At 38.8% G+C, this 19,089-nt stretch overlaps 2 protein-coding genes across 4 annotated transcripts in view; both read right to left on the bottom strand.

Annotated features, from left to right (window-relative positions):
* The window catches only part of limk1a (LIM domain kinase 1a), a 43,336-nt gene extending 36,032 nt beyond the window's left edge, over positions 1-7,304 (bottom strand). The window contains exons 1-2 of the mRNA XM_055027932.1: positions 7,001-7,304; positions 4,384-4,483 (exon numbers count right to left, since the gene is read on the bottom strand). Coding sequence (XP_054883907.1) covers positions 4,384-4,483; positions 7,001-7,058 — 158 coding nt within the window. The 5' untranslated portion in view covers positions 7,059-7,304. The remainder of the gene's footprint in view (positions 1-4,383; positions 4,484-7,000) is intronic.
* A 1,365-nt stretch (positions 7,305-8,669) lies between these two features.
* Positions 8,670-18,884, bottom strand: LOC129358791 (elastin-like). 3 transcript variants are annotated; one of them, XM_055027935.1, is made up of 15 exons: positions 18,765-18,884; positions 18,649-18,675; positions 18,312-18,341; positions 18,199-18,234; positions 15,824-15,859; positions 15,666-15,743; positions 15,454-15,501; positions 14,203-14,247; positions 13,727-13,768; positions 13,495-13,584; positions 13,277-13,315; positions 12,009-12,056; positions 10,901-10,936; positions 10,485-10,562; positions 8,670-9,969 (listed from the first exon to the last, which is right to left on the bottom strand). In XM_055027935.1, the coding sequence occupies exons 1-15, from the start codon at positions 18,775-18,777 to the stop codon at positions 9,923-9,925; spliced, it is 693 nt and encodes a 230-aa protein (XP_054883910.1). In that variant the 5' UTR covers positions 18,778-18,884; the 3' UTR covers positions 8,670-9,922. The 3 variants fall into 3 exon arrangements, with proteins under 3 accessions (XP_054883910.1, XP_054883911.1, XP_054883913.1); XM_055027936.1 differs by having other exon boundaries at positions 18,649-18,669; positions 18,765-18,882; XM_055027938.1 differs by lacking the exon at positions 14,203-14,247.
* Between the last annotated feature and the right edge of the window lie 205 nt (positions 18,885-19,089).

Here is a 19,089-nt window from a genome sequence, read left to right as displayed (position 1 = left end):
TGCATAGAGACGAGCACCGAGCCATCGTCCACATGGGTCTGGATGCGCCACACACACACACACACACACACACACGGAGCACAAAGCCTTTAAAGACTCTGACCTCTGCACAGATGTCCTCCTCAAGTTTCTCATTCAGACTTCCGCTGGGAGGAAATCATTAATGACACATCGAGCTGCCAGTTTTCCACCCGGCGGCGGCAGCAGCCACCACGGCGTTGATCAAACCGCCACAGACGTGGCATTAAGGCATTAAGCAAATCAATGAAAAGCAGCATGGGAGACAGGAAGCGCGGCGAGGAGTCAGGAAGCTGCTGCAGCTCGACTGGAACATCTAGTGGTAGGTGACAATAACATCGAAAACAGGAAAAGGTTAAAGTTAAACTCCGGGCTCCTACGATTACAACACTGACAAACAAGGTTTCTGTGCCGATGTGAGTTTTCAGCTGGTCTTGTTAAGGTTTCGCTGCTGTTTAAACACTTCTACAAGTTTTAGACAACATTTCCGAATGCGACATGCAAATGCATAAAAAACTGGATATTCAATCTAGAAGCTGCAGGCGGCATTATTTCCAATTATCACAAAGATTTCAAAGCCGTCAGCAGATTATAATCTCTGAATCTGATCCAACCTTCATGCTGATCAATGACCAAAAGACTCCTGTGGCTAAAAATAAAGACTGAATAGAAATTTATGAGAAAATTACCAGTTTTCCTACAAGATATTTTACCTTAGATTTATCTGAGAAATGCATGATCACATCACTGGTTTCAAAACTTACAGAATAACTTAAAGGTAAATAAAACTTTGCACGTTGAAATCTCATCTTGTTGTGCAAAAACTTTTTAGCACGTCTGAACATTTGGCAACTACAAAATTGTCCACTTAAACGAGATCATGCAAGCGTAAGACTTCCAGACAGATGGCGGCGCCAAAAAACAAAGATGGATTAAAAAAAAAAAAACTGAGGAGAAATCAGTTGTCTTCTCAGCAACAAAAATTATTTATCTCCCAGGAAGAACAAACGTACAAAAGCTGCATTGATATTCTGGCCAGAAACTCTTTCACTCATCCTTTTTGGTTGTTTTCTTCTTCTCTTCGTCTTCTGTGCAGACAGAAAAATCAGTGCATTATATCAACTCTGAAAATAGTTTTACTAAGAAATGCTAATTCCTGCAATGACCCAACAGCTTCTAGAAGTAGCTGCTTTAGTGTTTTTTAAGATGCAGACGCGTACTTTGCTACCAACAAGAATTCAGGGATGCCGTCGTTGCACTGTGCTTAGTAAAATATGTATTTATTTCCTTATTTAAAAAAGGAATACATTTTCTCCCCTCTTTTAATGTATTTCTATTGTATGAAAAAGGCTTATATGGTTAAATGAAAAAGAATGTGCCAATGGTTTTAGCTGATTAATTGATTAACCATCAGAAGAGTTGATTGCTAAAATAATTTCAGCCCCAAAATGAACACTGAAAACTAATTTTACCCCAGAGGTTTGCGTTTGTTTTGTTTTGCTGCATGGCGGTGCGACTTCTGAACGAATTCAGAAAACACAGAGGCAAGTGAAAAATGGCACACATAAACAAAAAGGTGTGCAGATTTCACAAACACATGGACATGTTTACAAAGGAAACATGGTGATTGTGTGGAAAGTGAAACTACAATCCGTGGGATAAAGTATTAGATTTACTCTCCTGCAGGCCAGTAGTGACAACATGACCAAGAGACAAACTCCACCTCAGCATCATCTTGATGATGGTAAAATTACGTGTATAAAAGGAATGCACAAATATTGTTCGCATTAAGTCCAGGGTTTCAAGGTTCCAGCACTTGAGCTTCATCAACTAAAATCCAACTTCCATCCTTGTTATGACGGTTTGGGGAATTTTTATTAAAACTGAGCTTGCAGACAGTTTAAATCACGTGTGTCAAAGTCAAGACCAAATCCAGACAAAACACCAAGTGAGCTTAAATATTATGTGATCAAATAAAATAATGCGTTTTTTGTTTGGTTTTTTTGCCCTGGGAGTTTATTGCAGATTTTTCCTCAAAAATTGTCTAAAACTTTCTTACTTGTATTGAACAGCTGCCTCAGCATTAATTGATGTCAATAATAACGATCTACACAGCTAGTGATGAAAAGTTGCATCTAATAAGCGCAAATACCACAAATATTTATAAATTAGTACCACAAACACTTTGATTTTTATTGAAAAAGATAATTTATAAAATCACAAAAAGTATCAAAGTCCTGGAGGGACTGAAAAAAATGTTCATTAATATTATTTAATTTCCAAAATTAATTGATATTTTAACAGTTTAACAGGTTTTTCATGATCTTGATTTGGCCCAAAACAGAAATGAGTTTGACGCCCCCGGTTTGGGCCGGAGGGAACTCTGCTCTAATGTAGTCAGGACTTGTTCACCAATCCCGGCAGCTTCCTGTGCGAACATGAAGGCCCGCTGCAGCTGATGTGACGGCGGATCGTTAGTGTGACTGACAGGAGCCGAGGCGTAACATTCCTACGAGCTGCTCCGAGGCGTTCTCCGAAACTGGTAAATTGTTTTTTTTCCTTTTTTAGATGATAATATAAAGAATTATTAAGTTTGATTCGACAATTTAAAAAAAAACTTTCATATTCCCTTAGATTAGGGGCAATAATTCATTAAATAAAGTTACTAAAACATCAGAAGTTCAACATGGAAAGCTGATGTTCAGTCTCTGAAGAAGCGCACATGCCATCCGTCAGAACCTTTTAAGTAATTTTACCTAAAATAAAGAAGAACAGGAACACAAATAAAAACAATCTGTCATTGCAGGAGTCAGTAGGTTGTTGCTGGCGTGTCACCAGAACAACAGGAGGAGTTTGAACCAGGCAGAAGCTGCTGATATCGCCTCAGACATCCAAGCTAGACCTGTTCTCGGTGCAGCATGCAAGTCAAAACATGTCCAACATTCGTCAGGAAGATGAGGCTGGGACAGCTTTACGCAGTCAACGAGACAGTTGCAGGTATTTCTGCAAACCAACTAGAAAACAAGCAGTCAAGCTCATTCTGTAGTTTCAGCTGCAGTAAACCCTACAGAATGTTATGTTTACCTAAACATTGAGAAATTGAAGAGACATGGCTAAGTGAGATGAAAAGCTATTACTAGGTTGGAAACATTTGCATATTTATCATTTATAAATAATGAAGAAAAAATGCTAAGTTGAAGCGAAAGGCTTAAAGGCATGAAGGGATTACAGTCTGGGGAAAAAAAATGAATTTATAGCTTTGCGGTATGACGAGATATTAGTTGAGCTGCGCGTTTTATTTTTGATCTTTATTTGACAATCTTTTTGGTGGGGGAGCAAATAAATGGACACAGCTCAGATGTAACCTTTGACCTACGTAGCTGCAGGTCACCAATAGACGGCCTCATGACGAAGCAAAGTCAAGAACAAAGAAGTTGAAATCTCATTAAGTTATTCTGGTCAAATGTTCGTTCAAAGGCAGGATGCTGTAAATCACAATCATTGCATTTTGTTTCACAAATTTAAATACAAGTATTGATTAGTATTTCAAAATTTGAACGTGAACCCAGAGTTTTACTCACCAACGTCATTAAATGTTTGAGATTTAAGGATGGAAAATACAAGGTCAGTCTTCATTTGAGCACAAAGCTTCCCGTCGGATCCAAGGAGAGGAATTCACCTCCGAGTTCTTCTTTTTATTTATTCATTTCCTTTCTTTTTCAAATTGCAAAGTTCATCTTTGGATTGATTAAAATAAATACAGATCTCCTAAAGAATAAAGGAGATCTTCTTCTTCTGCTATTAAGGTGTAATAACTCTGTGGACAGGACGCTGACACTTTCACTGTTCGGTTTTGAGCTGCTGTTAAACTGAACTATGAACATTAACACAGGCTTCAGGACAAAAGTTCTGATTTTATGGTCCTAAAATCAGAACCCCAAGCTTAGAAATATTTGGCATTTCTACTGAATTACATAAAATCCATGGGCAGCAAACAAATGGATGGAGGAGCAAACAATCACAAAGCCTCTGATTAATTAGCTGCCAGACTTTTATAATAAATATGTTGTAACTTCAGGCTCTCAGGCTTATTCAGCAAGGAGAATTTGTCCTTTGCTTCAGGATAGAAATAAGTGAAAACTGGGATTCATTCACTGGTTAGCTTTTAGTGCTAAACAGTGAGTAAAAATAGTTAATAATAAGTCATTATTAGGCTGGATGCGTAAATAAATACCCAGGGATATTTGATCCGTTAATCCGAAACATGATTTATGTGTTGTTGTTTTATTTCCAAAGGGTTGCATGCGACCACAACACTTTGGTCGACATTTGTGTGTGGGCAACGAAGTGGGGTCAGTTTTCTACCTGAAGCAGACAGTGTGCCAGTCGGCGTTGAGGGCCTGGAGGTACTGCTCATCGTAGATCCTCTCTTTGCATCCCGCGCACTCCGGCAAACTTCCTCCAGCTGCAAAGACACGTGGGAGAACAGGATGAAACCCACACGGATGCGAGGCTTTTGTTTGGGCCTCGGCAGATCCAACAACGCTCCGATTGTGTCCATGTTTGCACGAGACTCTTTATCTGGCTCTCCATGCAAACTGACCCGGCTGGTTTATGGTTCACCAGAGGAAGAAACTGAGCACACAACAAGCATCACCGCTCTGACATGGCTTCTGGATCAGCTGTTCGAACGCAGCAGCCAGGCTTCTGGTGCCAGTCTGGCTTCTAGGTAAACTGGTCATGAAATATTTATATTTAGCGTTAGAACCCGGAATAATGTGGTGACGTTTCAGTTTCTTTAACATTTAAGCTTGTGATTCCAACAAAAATATGCAAGATAAATAATTAAAGTTGCTGTGGACCTTCAGCCAAGCTTTAGGAAAAATTCCCTGCACTTTTTCTTTCTAAAGGTTGCTTCAGAAATGTCGTCGAAACCAATCAAGAGCTTCTCAGGAGGTTAGAGTTTGAAAACTGGACCTTTAGAGAAGGAAACCCTGTAATTCTGCAAACTTACTTTCAGGGGAACCTCGAAAGTTTTCTGAAGTTTCTCTCCAGGAAAGTTTCCCTGAACCTCGACGCAACACATTTTAAAGGTGTTGTAAACATAACATCTGGAAAATAACAGCAAACTTTTCTAAGTTGACTGCACTGTCAGCTTTGCGTTCATCCTTCAGGGATCCCGTTGGGAATGGTCCAAAAAGGTTCTTTAAAAGATTAGATTTTGACAGTTATGGTTTAACATTTGGGGAACATTTAGAGAAGATTTACTCACAGCTCCACAAAGATCACATAATGTTTCAGTGAACCTGCAGGACCCTCCGAAGGTTACATTCTGAAACTTGTGGAAAACCTTGACTAAACATAAAACCCTCTATAAGGTTGCATGTTGAGAATTGTAGGAAACCACTAGTTAGTATTTGCTTTGCATTCTTGAAACTAACCTCTAGAGAACCGGCAGGGAAGATTTCATAAGATTTTCATAAAGCTGGTTGTCTCTATGCTCCATTGAAGATTTCAGAAATTATCCAGAAAACCTCTCTGAATATTACATCATGAATCAAGCTATCTTTTAGTGAACGTCCCTCAACATGCGCCATTGGTTACATTGTGAAAAATTTAGTTTCCCTTCAGTGACTAATTGGACTTTAGATCACATCTTGTAAATCAGAGGGAAGTTAACCTGTAAGGAACATTATAAAAGCAACTTTCAGGAAAGATTTAGGGAGTGGTTCTTGAATGTTACATTCAGAAACATCTGGAAAACCTCCACAGAGCATCATCTGCTGGTTCTCATAAAGTTTTATGTTCAACGTTGAGGCTACCTTTTAGAAAACCTTTAGTGAACGAGATTCCCTGAAGATTCCAGTAAAAAAAAAAAAAGTAGCATTTTCAACAGAGAAAGATTTAACAAGTTACTCAACATCAGACAAGGTAAGATACCATTCTGACTAAAATGTTTCCGACCAAAAGTTTCTTTATCAGTCGTCACCCGTCCAGCGAACCACTTTGCATCCAGGATAAAGCAACATTAATGCGGGGGCTCGTGTATTATTAAAGACCTGAGATCTTAAGGTTGCACAACAGTTTTCCTCAGAGTTGGCCGTCTGCACAACACAAAGCAACACGTCCAAACATTAACCTGACCTCAGTGTTAAGAGCGGCCTGCTGTTCACTACTCCCATTCCTCCTCACTGATGAGAAAAATGTTTGGTCTCAGGAAGAAAAAAACCCATTTGGTTTAAAGGTGTTGATATGTGCATTCGCTGCTGAGGAGACGGGAGACTTAGGAAGACGTCCATTTCTTTGACACGTGAAGGAAAGAGGAGCTTTGTGGCAAAGTATCAACTATTATCAATAATGGAGCCTCAAGTTTGCTACACTCACTGGTTTCTGACGTTGAACATCTAGGAGTCATTCTTTCTTTCCTGGATTTCTCAAGACCAGATGGTAAAAGCAAACAGACACACCCTCATCTTCCCACTCACAGCATGAGCTGCAGAGGTGAAGCTCTGGTAACTCGTGTCTTAATGGGAATGCAAACAGCATGCAAAGTCTGATGCTGTTCTATTCATAGAACATGAGAGGACAGGACTAACACACTGATGCAAGAGGGACCGATGGGAAATCTACCATACAACCAAAATAAGAAGCTCATATTAAGCCCTACATTTCTTTCTTTTTCTTTTTAACCCACCCCAATGGAAATACGTACTTAGAAAAGCAGTTGTTAGTTTCATTTAGACCCAGGAGACTCGTCTTTTCACCGGGATCACAAGCAGTCATGTTTTTTTTTTTTTTTACTGGTTGCACATGCAGAGTGAGCTTGGTGTCTCTGCTGCACACAAACATGACGGAAGCATCGACTCACGGAGGAAAACATGGCTGCAGAATCAGCCTCCCTCTGGATGAGACGCTGACACGTCCATATCTGACCAGCGGATGTCAAACGCGGCAGCAGAGCTGCGCCTTCATCGCTCCTCACCTTCCTCCTCTCCCATGCGTTCGTCCTTCCAGGTGCAGCAAAGCAGCATCAACCTCATTCACTCCCCTCTGGTCTCCTCCGGAGAACCTCTGGTCGACAGAGAACCGGTAACAGACAGCGGCTCCACCGCAGCGCGCTCTCTCCCCCTCCCCCCGGGGCCCCGATGCTGGTGTCGGCTGTGCCTCGGTCGGTCGATCCCCGCAGCGGCTCACGCTGCTTCCTCCTGCCCGCTGCTGCTCGCTCTGTGCTCCGGCGGTTCATTCAACACATCCGCCGACCAATGGAGAGGCAGGAGCCGGGGAGAGGAAAAGACAGAGGCTGGCCAACCGGGAACACGCCCCAGTTAATGAATTCAGGATTTGTTGAGAAGAAGAAGAAGAGAGGCATCTATATATGGCAAGCCGTTGTAACATATAATCTAACCACCGTTCAGGATACAAAAACAGAACTAAAACTGTAATCAGCCTGCAGTGTCTCACCCGAGTTAGTCTTAAGATAAAAGTAGTGCTTTATTATCTGTTTGCAAAAAAAAAAAAAGACTGCCATAGAAAGACACATATCAGAGATTAAAGTATCCATATTATACATATTCTGACAAGAAGAAAAAAAGCAAACACTTTTTGACTGGAAAGTTTTGACTCGGATTTGAAAAGTCTACTTGTTAAAGATTTTTTTTTTTTAAATTGGCTTAACACAAGTCACCACCCAAGACCACTGCAGTTATAGTAAATGACTTAAAATCATCCAGAATGTAATCCAATGGGAAGAAAACATGGAGGACAAGAGTGTTTCTCCTCAAAATATTTCTATGCAACATTTCGCCATAATCTCCAGTTCTTGTAGCAGTTTTTAAAATGAAGATTTCTGTGCTTTTCTGACATTTGTGACATTCTGTGCTTTTCTGACATTTGTGACATAACATTTTAACAGTTATGTCACCACAAATTGCCAGTCGTACAACTACAGTGTGAACATTGTGCAGTTTCACAGGAACTCTGCTGCAGATATAAACAGAGCCAGCTTCTTCTGCAGGATGTGACTCCTGGGTCAGTGGCTGTCCCTGGAGAGCCTCAGGAAACAGCAGCATGGCTTTATCATCTCCATCTAGGACACCAAATACAGGATCTACATAGTGCCGTCCAAAACTATTCATATCCTTTAACTTTTTTGACATAATTAGATGGTTTCTGGAGTTGAGGTTTGATTTGGGGTATTAGAATGAAAGGAGATGAATATAAACATTATTTTCCATTCATGCAGTACTTGAAAGTCCCAAAAATTCAGTTGAAGTTTGTGGGCCTGGAGTGATAAAATGTGAAAAAGTTCACATGCCATGATGATGATGTCTTGACTTTGTAAACCTCTGATATGTTAGCTGACACATTTGGCATTAATATAAGACATGTAAGACAAAAATAAATGAATCTGTGGCACATTCTCTCATTATTGTGCATTTACAAAGAAAAATAATTTTGCTAATCCTAGTTGACCTAAAATAAACTTCAGACATTGAAATAAGAAGGTGAATGTGTTTTTTATTCAACGTATGTAAACTCTTGGTTTCAACTAAATACTGCTGCAAAACAATTTTATTAGAAAAAGCTAAGGCGGATCAACCGAGTTGATCTGACGTTTGATGAGCGAAGCAAGCAAACAAAAAGGAAACAACTTCTTTAAACACATTTATTTTGTTATCTGTTAAAGCAAAGACATTGCCAGGATGTCTTGGATCGAGTCGCATGTGTCGTGGAGATCATAACAAAAAAAAAAAAAAAGTGCAAAACCACACAGATCCTCCCTCTGAAAACAGTTTTAAATAAAGATGAAGAGCATCCCACGTCACATCTGACATGGTCCAACCTGGCGAGGCTCAAAGTCAGTTCTCACGCAGCCCCGGGTGAGAGACACTGAAGCCAGCTAACATCAAAATTAGTCAAAAATACAGTACATAGTTACACATGGAGAGATGCGGTCACATTGGCAACAGCACTCAGAAACCTTTGGTCAGTAAAGCCTGATAAAAGCAGCTCAAGTAAATAATCAAGAGGATTTTTATGCCCCACATAAACACACATCCTCCCCCATTAAACAAAGCCTGTAATAATAATTAGTAACAGAGGATAAATGCAAAGATTGTTCTTGTTTTATGCTTTCCTGATAACAATAAAGCTATGAGTCCAAACAGGTAAAAAAAATAAAAAAATAAAAATAAGTGAGACTACACACTCAACATTCAACCACACATAAAGTCCATGTCAGCCTGACATCTACGTCCACTTTTCTCTCCGGTGAAGCATTAAAGGGCATTTCGATTGCGTTCAGCTTTCTGTTCTTCAAAGACCAGAAAGTGCTGAGAAGATTTCACTGCACAGCGACAAGAATCAGCAAAATCTCAGAGAGCAGATGGGTTGGCCCGAGCAGGCTCCTGCCGCTTTACACTCAGCACGGCTAAAAATAGCAGCGGAGGAAGAGCGGGGAGCAGATTGGGCAGATCTGATCCGTGTTTGGGCGAGCTTTGACCAAACCAACGCTCCCCGAGAGGCGACGCGTCCTGCTCAGACGGCCGAGACACGTCCACTCGTTTGAGGGGTCAAAACACAAAGGTCATCGCAATAAAAACACACACTCACTGAAGACACGAAGCATTTCTAACTCCTGTGACGGAGTACAAAGAGTTTAGGTTGATTAACTGGAGCACATACATAATTATCTAAAGGCACTATTTTTTAACATATGTTCACAATAGAACGTGTACAAAATTCTGGGTCGGTGGGTTTGTAGAAAAACAGACATTGAAGTCAAGTAAGCAACAACAAACATCTATACAGGTTGCCTAATCGGACTTTGTTTGCATATAAAATGTACATTCTAGATCATGCAGTAGCACCATGGTTTCTTGAGGTCACTGGATCTGGAGACCCTCTACTTCCTCCTCCCACAGTATTTACCCTGGCATCCTGCAGCGCCACCTACAGAGAACACCGCATCAAGCTGCGTTATTAAACCATTAACCAGGAGTGGCTTCGACAATAATCAATCAGTTTTTATGTGTGTTTTTATTGCCTTGAAATAATCACATTTGCAAAATGGAAAAAAGCAGAAAAATCCAACCTTTAATGTGAAAATAAATACAGCATTAAGAAATCATGAGGATCAAAATGATCAGTTTTTTTATATAGCTCACTGCCATGCTCTCTTGTTTTTCCCATTTGTAGGAGGAACAAAGAAAAAGTCTTCGATTACTAATTAAAACCTGGTAGACGCTCCAATCAACTTACAAAGTCTAAGTACAGACCCCCCAAAAATGCTTTGGTTACAATTGTTTATAGTAATTTTCATTACGCACTCAGATGAAAAGTCGGATTTTTCTTCATTTCTATGTGAGACTTAGCTGTGGCAACAACAAACCTTTCTACTTTCAAGGCTTTTAAAACATTTTACAAGAGGTTTTAATAACTGTGGAGGTTTAAAGACTGTAACTCACCTCTGTAGAAGCCTCCGCCTCCTCCGCCTCCTCCTCCGCCAAGGAAGCCCTGCAGCGCACCGTACTTTGCTGCCTTGGCTGCAACATGACAAAAGAAACAAATAACAATGCTTTATTATAGATACGCTACTTTTTGATGTGTTAGTATTATATTATATACCAGATGTTTGCTCCATGCTGTTTTCTCTCCTTGAGTTTTATAAAGTTCTGCATTTGTCATGTAAGAAATCTTTGCAACAAATTTATTGACACATACATTGGTACATTGGATGAATGTCATCATCTCTAAGCTCTTTATCTGAATTAGGATTTGAGCTGAGAAAAATAAAGAAGATCATGCGTCCACCATGCAAACCCCCTTTCAAATGGAAGTGTAATTAAGTGTGCAGCAAGGTGATGATGTTGGTCTGTGGTACCTTGTTGTGGGGTCAGTGCGGCTGGCGCATATTGACCTAAACAACATCAAAAACACAGAAAATATGAGTATCATAGCCTTAACCTATCTGGTCTATGAGGATTCCCAGTTAGTCAAATGATAAACTTGACTAAGTCATTATTTGTCAGAATCGGCAGGCTGATGTGAGTCGTCCCAGACAGAGGGTTCACAAAGTGTAACGTGACATAATTACTGCTTTTATTGTCTTATTGTTGCAACATCAGAGTAGCACTTATATAAATTTAAAATCAGTAGGTTATATTTGTCATGAGTTGCAAGATTCACGACACCAAATTTTGCAAAGTGTCCAAACTGTTTGTGGTTCCCTGGCTTAAATTATATTTAGAAATATGTGCTCACATCTGTGAACATTAACCTCGATCAATATTTACTTAAACTAGGACAGCGAGAGAGAACTTGCTCCATAAAACATAACTATGCAAATATCTTGCAGTTAAGAGTGTCATTTAATTTTGTTTCTAAAGTAATTTGGTTCTTTATGAACATAAAACACAAATAAACCATCCAGTGGGTTTTGAATAGGATAACCTTTATGAATCCAAAACAGCTCAAATTTAAGTTAAAATTGAGGCACGAAAAACAAATAATCTCATTAACTGTCACAAGATTAAATATCTTTTTATTTGACATTATATTACAGAGCTGAACTACATAATACAGCAGACTTCATCAATGTGTCTCACATGGACAGGTCAAACTATAAACCTGGTAAATCTGGAATAGAAATTAGTAAAAATTAAAAAAAACATAACGGGAGAGAAATAAATGGAATTTTATTAATATATGAACCCTAGTAAATATTTTAAACTTGTGGTTTCTTCTTCCTGTGTTAAATGAGAGAAATATTAATATACGTCTGCCTGAATGCAGCTTCAGACTGCAATAGTGAACACAAGCCCTTGTTTTCATGCGTTGTCTCTCTCAATATTCAGCTAATTACGATATTATCTCTACTTATTTATGGCGCAGGTCATTTCTATCAAAAATACAAATATTCAGCATGTTACATAACGTTCATCACTGACTTATAAGCATAAAGAAAATGTAACAAGAAGGCAGATAAGTACCTGGGGAGAACTGCTGAGGGTATCCTCCACCATAACCAGGAACCACACCTGTAATTTAAAAAGCAGTTACTGGTGGCATTATGTTCAACCAGATAACATAAATAAATAAATACAAACAGCAACTATCAGCAGAATACAACACAGCTTGACCTCATTTTCTTTATTTTCTGAATTTGAAAAATGTCTCTCCTGCTTAAATTGGGCAGCTTCCTAATTTTTTATTAGATTTTTTTTTCTCACCATCTGCAGCACAGCCAAACATGCCTCTGACCTCTGGGAGAGAGATTAGACACGTATCTATTTGTGATGAGCCTGTACAGAGTCTGTGCTGCCGGCTGCAGCTGTGTGATTACACTCATTCATCACCGGTGGAGAAAACCACACCGCCTTTCAGAAGAATGTATCGCATTCATGTTTTGTCACATTAAACTCACAAACTGGAATGTACTTCACTAGGTCTTTATGTGATAAAGTAATGACTGATTGTGACGTGGAAGGAGGAAGAATACATTGGTTCCCAAATTTCTTTTACAAGCTAAACTTTACGTTTATGGCAGTCATTGGTTTTCATCCCATTTTACTCTGACACAGCAAAATAAAGCCAAGCACAACCAATTAGGAGTGAGTGAAACAGTTTACCAAAACTGCCAACGTGTCAAATTAAGGCCTTCCTCCTAAACTGGCAGACCAAGCAAGCGGGGAAACCAGTCAGAGACGACTATTAGTCACGTTTGCCACAAAAGCTGTGATGGCAGAGTGGCGAGAAGAGAGTAATTGTTAAAAGAAACCAAAAAGATATTCTGGTTGTAGTTTTCATCAAAGCATACAGGAGACATAGCAAATGGGAAATAGGTGCTCAGGCCAGATCAGTTTCTGCTCTTGGCATGTTTTTCTGACGTGGAGATAAGGGAAGCTGATCACACAGAGTTAAACAAAAACCTGCTGGATGCAGTGAAAAAACATTCACCTTCCAGTCTGACAAACCCCTGAACATACAGTCTGAATTACAACGGCATGGATTAGATTTAGACCAAAGTCATTTCAAAGACTTGCAGCTGCAGTGGGATTAACATGTGGTTTGATAAAGTATTTAATCAAGTACAGAATATTTTGAAAACCACGCATATTGTTTCCACCTGTTGGTCTGCCACATTATTCCAAAAAACATTTAAGGAAAATAAATATTTTTCAGGTCTCTGGAAAGCATCTCCAGCATGTAAGAGCAAGTTAGGGAAGCTGCTTCACATAACAGAGTGAACATTGTGTACCTGTTTGAACTCCTCCTGGTCCAACTCCTGATTGAACACCTAATGAACACAAAGGACACTGAAAAACTGTACATGACTTTACAGCTCTCCCCACATTTAAAAACCAACCTCAACATACTTTAATGACATAAAAATGACATTTCAACACGTGCCCTATAAAAAAAGTCTTGCATTTCTTTCTTCTTTAACCATGCACCTGTGTGTTTTTTATTTTTTACCGTATTTAGCAGCTTTTGCAGCAGCAGAGTATTGTCCACCTCCTTGTGCGACTGCTGCTCCTCCAGGTCCCAGTCCTGTCCCAGCACCACCTGCAACTCCAGGTTCAGGCAGATTTAGAGGCTTGGACTCTTTAATTTGACATGTGCAACTGGATAAAATGAAAACATTTGTTTGCCTGTTTCTGTATTTAGAGTTTTAAAGTAAGATAGAGAAACATAATGTGACTCTCACCTGGCTGATATAATCCTCCTCCTCCTCCAAGGTTACCATAACCTGATCAAAAATAGCACAAAAGAGCAAATGCTAGGCTGTTTTTGTTGCCAAAGCGTTTTATTTTAATAGATATTATTTTGTCTCTTCTTTCTGGCAAGACAACAGTTCATTTCAGGTCATATAAGAATTTCTCAAAACAGATTTGAGCTTTTTTTCTGGGAAGGGCTCCACCACAGCGCCTAACTGCGATGTTATCTTCAGGATTACCAACAATCACCAGTCTGCTCCATTTGCAAACTCCTAGTGGTGCAGGAACAGGAACTCTCCTGGGATTCCTGTTTTTGGCGGAGCTGGATTCTCCAGACTTTTCAAGGTAAATAACTGTTGTTTCTTCTTGTGTTGGGATTATACGAGCAAGAATATTCCACTGTAGTTTAGAGGGGAGCCAGGATAAATTAGGGTTTGCTGCAACAGAGTGAGAGCTGGTATTTTACCATGTTTGGGTGGTTTGACTCCACCACCGGCTCCACCCTGTCCAACTGCAGAGGGGCGAAGAAAGACAGGGGTCAGCAGAGACGAGAAATGACTGCTTTACAGGCTATCAAAGAAACAAACAATGCAGAAACAAATGCAGAAGGAAAAGAAAAAGCTGTAAATACTTTCTGCTCTGAAACACCATCAAAGCAGTTTCTTATTCGTCACTTATCAGGGTTTTGGCCGATTTCCTGCACAGGAAATGTGATGTGATGGCACGTCCTGACCAACTGTCACTTTGAGCGCTGGGCCGGACGATTGTGTTGTCAGGGGAAAACTGTGTGTTACTTTGCTCTTCATGCTCCTTTCCTTATATATCAACACTGTTTTTAATCTTGACCGTATGACGCTAACCCGTCCAAATATTGAAGAAGCGCAAACTCTTTGTTCAGTTGAAAACAGATATTGACATAGTCTGCATAAAAATACATTTACCTAGTTTCTCCTGCTACAAAACATACAGGATGCCTGTAACAACAGTCATTATAACCAAAAACTTTAATTTTAGCTTCATCAGACGACAGAAAATCTCTCCACAAACTAAGGTATTTCTTCCTCAGTTTATTTCCAGATTATTTTCTGACTTTAATATTGCTTTTAGAGTAATTTGTGCATTTCCTTTTAGTCAGATGCTCAGTTTGCACCAAAAACTGGTGCAACTGGCGTATCTGGTGAACACAGAACCTGTCTCCTCCCTGAATAGTATGATGACTGGATATTACTTTGCTGTTCATAATTTCAAATAATAAACAGACAAATATGGCACCTTCAGGCATCTGAAGAGACTTGCAAATGGCCACAATCATCTCTGACTTCTTGACAGATTCCTTTTCATTTTTCAATGATGTCACACCAGGAATGAGTGTGTTTGAGGTTTTACACTTGAAATACATCCACATTTAACTCAAATGAAAAAATGATCAGAAACATGAAAATCCATGACCCATCATTTGACCTTTTCCTAAATGTGCACGCTTTTGAATTCACATGACTCTGGCATCCTAAAACAAGTTTGGTCACATAGGGAAACAAACTAACAGAAAACATTGAAGGCTTTTTTTTTTTACAAAGCATTTGTGACCTCCTGGTTTCCCCCGTATCCATTTATGTCATGTGGGTATGCTAAACAAAAATGTTTCTAATAAATTCTTGTTTTTCATAAATCATAAGAGTTTATAGAAATGCAAAAAGACAGGTCGACGAGCACTGACTTTGGTAGCCTCCTGCAGCCAGAGGGATTCCTACTCTTCCTCCTGCAACTGCAAAACACACCACAGAGATCCATGAGGCCACAGGACAGCAAGGCAAATGTGCTTTATGAATTATCATGAGGTGGTTATTGCATGAGAAATGTGAAAACCTTTTACACCACTTTGGGAATCAGTTTGATGAATTGTCTGAAGAGAAAAAAAAATATCTTTACCTGGATATTTCACTCCCGTTCCTGCTCCTTGCCCAGGGACGGCGCCGATACCCGTACCGGTACCAGTACTGTAAGGAACTAACACAAAGATTACAGAAATAATGTTGTAGCTTCCATCACATCAATGAATGTCTAACAAGCAGCATTAAGAAACTTACCTCCATACGGATACCCATATCCACCGGCACCTGGAACTGCAGAGAACAACAGTGAAGACGTCACCGTAGGTCTCAGACTGTATGTGTTCATTATTGGCTTAATTTATGTAAAAACCATTGCACTCTTCATTCAGTTCATTATGTTCATATGAAAAACAATATAAACAACACACTATTAAAATAGTATCAGTTTAATGTTTTCTTTCCAAGCTTAAAAAGTGAAAACAAATATTGAACACATGTGGAATTTAGTATCAATTTTGTCATCATTATTTGTAAAGTTGTATTTAAATGATGTCTCTTTTGTTGTTGTTGTTGTTTATTTTACACACTTTACTATTTTGCTTCATTCTATTTATTCACTTCAGTTTACAATATGATGGGTTTTTTTGTTTTGTTTTTCTGAGGATTGGAGGATTTACTGACAGTAATAGAAAACAGGAGACGGTGCTCCTAATGAAGATCAAGCTTGATTACAAAATGTTGCTCAGCAAAGAACTGTATGAATTGTCCTGTTAGATAAATAATAGAATATATACATTTAAGCCATATCCTCTGACTTATTAAGTCGAACATTGGGACTTTTCTATTGCTGAAGCCTTAAAACTGATCTTAAAAAGCTTGGCTGCCATAACAAAGGCGCATGACAGGTTAGGACTTCTTATCTTAATGTGGCATGAAGTTCTTTTAATTGGGGGCTTCCAGAGCATTGAAATGCATGCAAGGCACCTATTACTCTACACATCAAAATAACTGCCACTTCCTTTCACTCGTACCGCGCCGTCTACGCCCAACAATTTATATATCAAAACATGCGGCTGGATCTCGGCATACGGGCTATTACTTCTGTTGGCATTTCAATGAAACAATTAGCAAAAAAAAAACAACGAGACAAATTCAAATCAAAACAAATTCTGACACTGTTTTGTGTCAGTTAGGCTCAAATCAGAGACAGAGTTTTGTCTGCCTCTTTTCTAAAAAAATCCACCAACTGCTCAATTCTTGTTAATTATTAAGTACTGTAAGTTAAGCAGTATTCAAGAGAGCAGGGGAAATCTTATGTTTTTGAACAATAACCATGTTTGTTGTTAATCTATTGCTAAGAGACATTTATCTTTTGTATAGGCAGATAAGCAGTATTTCAAAAGAGCTTATGTTTTATACACAATATTATTGCTCCTTATTAATTTGGAGTTAAGCATTTTATTCTAGTAACGAATTGCCACGAAGAATAAATCAGAATTTTACGTTGATTGTTTGTTTTATAATATATTGATCAACAATGACAGGAAAAAAATTTACATTTTCACTTTTCTGAAAAATTCACAGACTGCACAATTCTTCTTCAGTACAAGTAATATTTCAAAAGAGCAGAAGAAATCCGATGTTTTTGAACAATAACAATATCTATTGGTAATTTGTTGCTAAGAGACCAACGTTTTTTCTGGTAACCAAGTGCCACGAAGTAAACGTCTGATTTTTACTTATGGAAAATTTACCACCTGTGAATTTCTTGTGTCTAAGCAGATAAGCAGTATTTCAGAAGATATTATATTTTGTAAAAAAAATAAAAAATTAATTTGGTTTTAAGAGATGAACATTTTTTCTGGTAAGGAACTGCAACAAAGTATAAATCGGATTTTTTACATTTGCGTTGAATGTCTGTTTCATAATATATTCACCACCAATGACAGTAAGTCCGTGTTGCTCAACATGCTTGTGACTCTTCACATGCTACTGAGTACATTGCAGCTTACTTTAGCATTGATGCTAATTTTTAGCCTCAGAAACGCTGCGTTCCAACCGACGAGCGCACTTTGGCAAGCCCCGGTTAAATTTCTTCAGACATTTTCTAGTTTAATACTGTTCTTTTTTATTACACTAGCATTTAAACTAGACAACACAGCAAAAAAAAAAAAAAAAAAAAGCAACAACCTTTCCAAAACTGTAAAGCTGCACGTGCAATTAAAATCTAACGAGTGTTGAGTCCGGTGGAGGTCTGATTGGACTGAAAAAGACCTGATGCAGCTTTTCCTCTTACACAAACTGCTTTTATTGATTCAGTTTGGGTCATTTGTTGTCTAGACAGGACCTGCTTGCTCAGAGTAATGCACCCTGCATGTGAAAGAGGAATAGCTAAAAGTGTGTATTGATCACCTGATAAGAATGTTTTGTTACTGAAATGATATCAAGCTAAAGTTTTAACACGAACACTGCAACAGATAGTGTATATTTCTGCTGGCTCATTATCAATGAATAAAAGACTAGTGGACATTGTTTGGTTCTACATAACATGAATTAACACACCTGCAGGGAAATTATGCTGCTTCTACTTTATAATCATAATCCAGTAAAACTGCTGAGCTCGTCTTTACCTGGTGCATATGGCTTTGGTGGTTTGACTCCAGCACCTGAAAAACAACAGAGTTACAACGCTGTCTCTGTCTCCCCCTGGTGGTCATAGATTTAATGTCACCTCTCAACTTACCGGGTTGAACTTGTCCACCAGTTGTGCCAACTAAAAGGAAAAGCGAGGTTGAAATAAATTAATACGAAGCACGCAACTAATGTCAGGTTAAAATAATGCCTTTATCTTAAAAATAAATATGCGGTGAATTAGAAACACACACACACACACACACACCACACACCACACACACACACACACACACACACACACACACACACACAACACACACACACACACACACACACACACACACACACACAACATGTAACAGAAATACACAAGCAGCAGACAGTTTGTAAAGTAAAATGTTTGCCTAGAAGTAAAGTCATTCAAAATCTCTTTAAATAGCACTTACCGCTAAGCTGTATGATTCCACCTGCGACTGTCAAAGTTGAAATTTTTACTTTTAAAGGTGGAGTCATATGATAAAGTAAAAAGGCAAATTAACTCAAATAAATATGTTGAACCTACCGCCTGTTTTCATGAAGCCACCACAAGATGGAGCAAAAAGAAAGAACAAAGTTTATCAAAACACACTTTTTAAAATTATAGGAGGATTTACAGTGCATAAACAGTGTCTCATTTAAAACCTAATGATAAACATTAGGTTTAAATTCATCTGAATTTGAACACTGAGGCGAAATAATCACAGAGTCAAGAGCGCATTGACACAACTATAGACAAACAAATGAAATTAAGGGGACATAACCCTCTCTGTGACTCTGAGTTTAAAAAACATGTAGACAGTTTGAACTTTGAAAGCTAACCAGTGAAGCAAAGTGAAATGTCAGTGAGA

Source organism: Poeciliopsis prolifica, unplaced genomic scaffold (genome assembly GCF_027474105.1).
Source record: "Poeciliopsis prolifica strain line A6 unplaced genomic scaffold, Auburn_PproV2 SCAFFOLD004, whole genome shotgun sequence".
In the NCBI taxonomy this organism is placed as follows: Eukaryota; Metazoa; Chordata; class Actinopteri; order Cyprinodontiformes; family Poeciliidae; genus Poeciliopsis; species Poeciliopsis prolifica.
Note: the sequence above shows the minus strand (reverse complement) of the source record. Positions and strands in the feature narration are given on the sequence as shown.

What these genes read in the sequence shown, in the direction of transcription:
- LOC129358791 (XM_055027935.1), bottom strand. An exon ending in AGGAGGATTATATCAGCCAG is followed by an intron (nt 13,585 to 13,726) that starts GTGAGAGTCACA and finishes CTGGAGTTGCAG; the next exon opens with GTGGTGCTGGGACAGGACTG. An exon ending in CCCTCAGCAGTTCTCCCCAG is followed by an intron (nt 10,937 to 12,008) that starts GTACTTATCTGC and finishes GATGTTGTTTAG; the next exon opens with GTCAATATGCGCCAGCCGCA.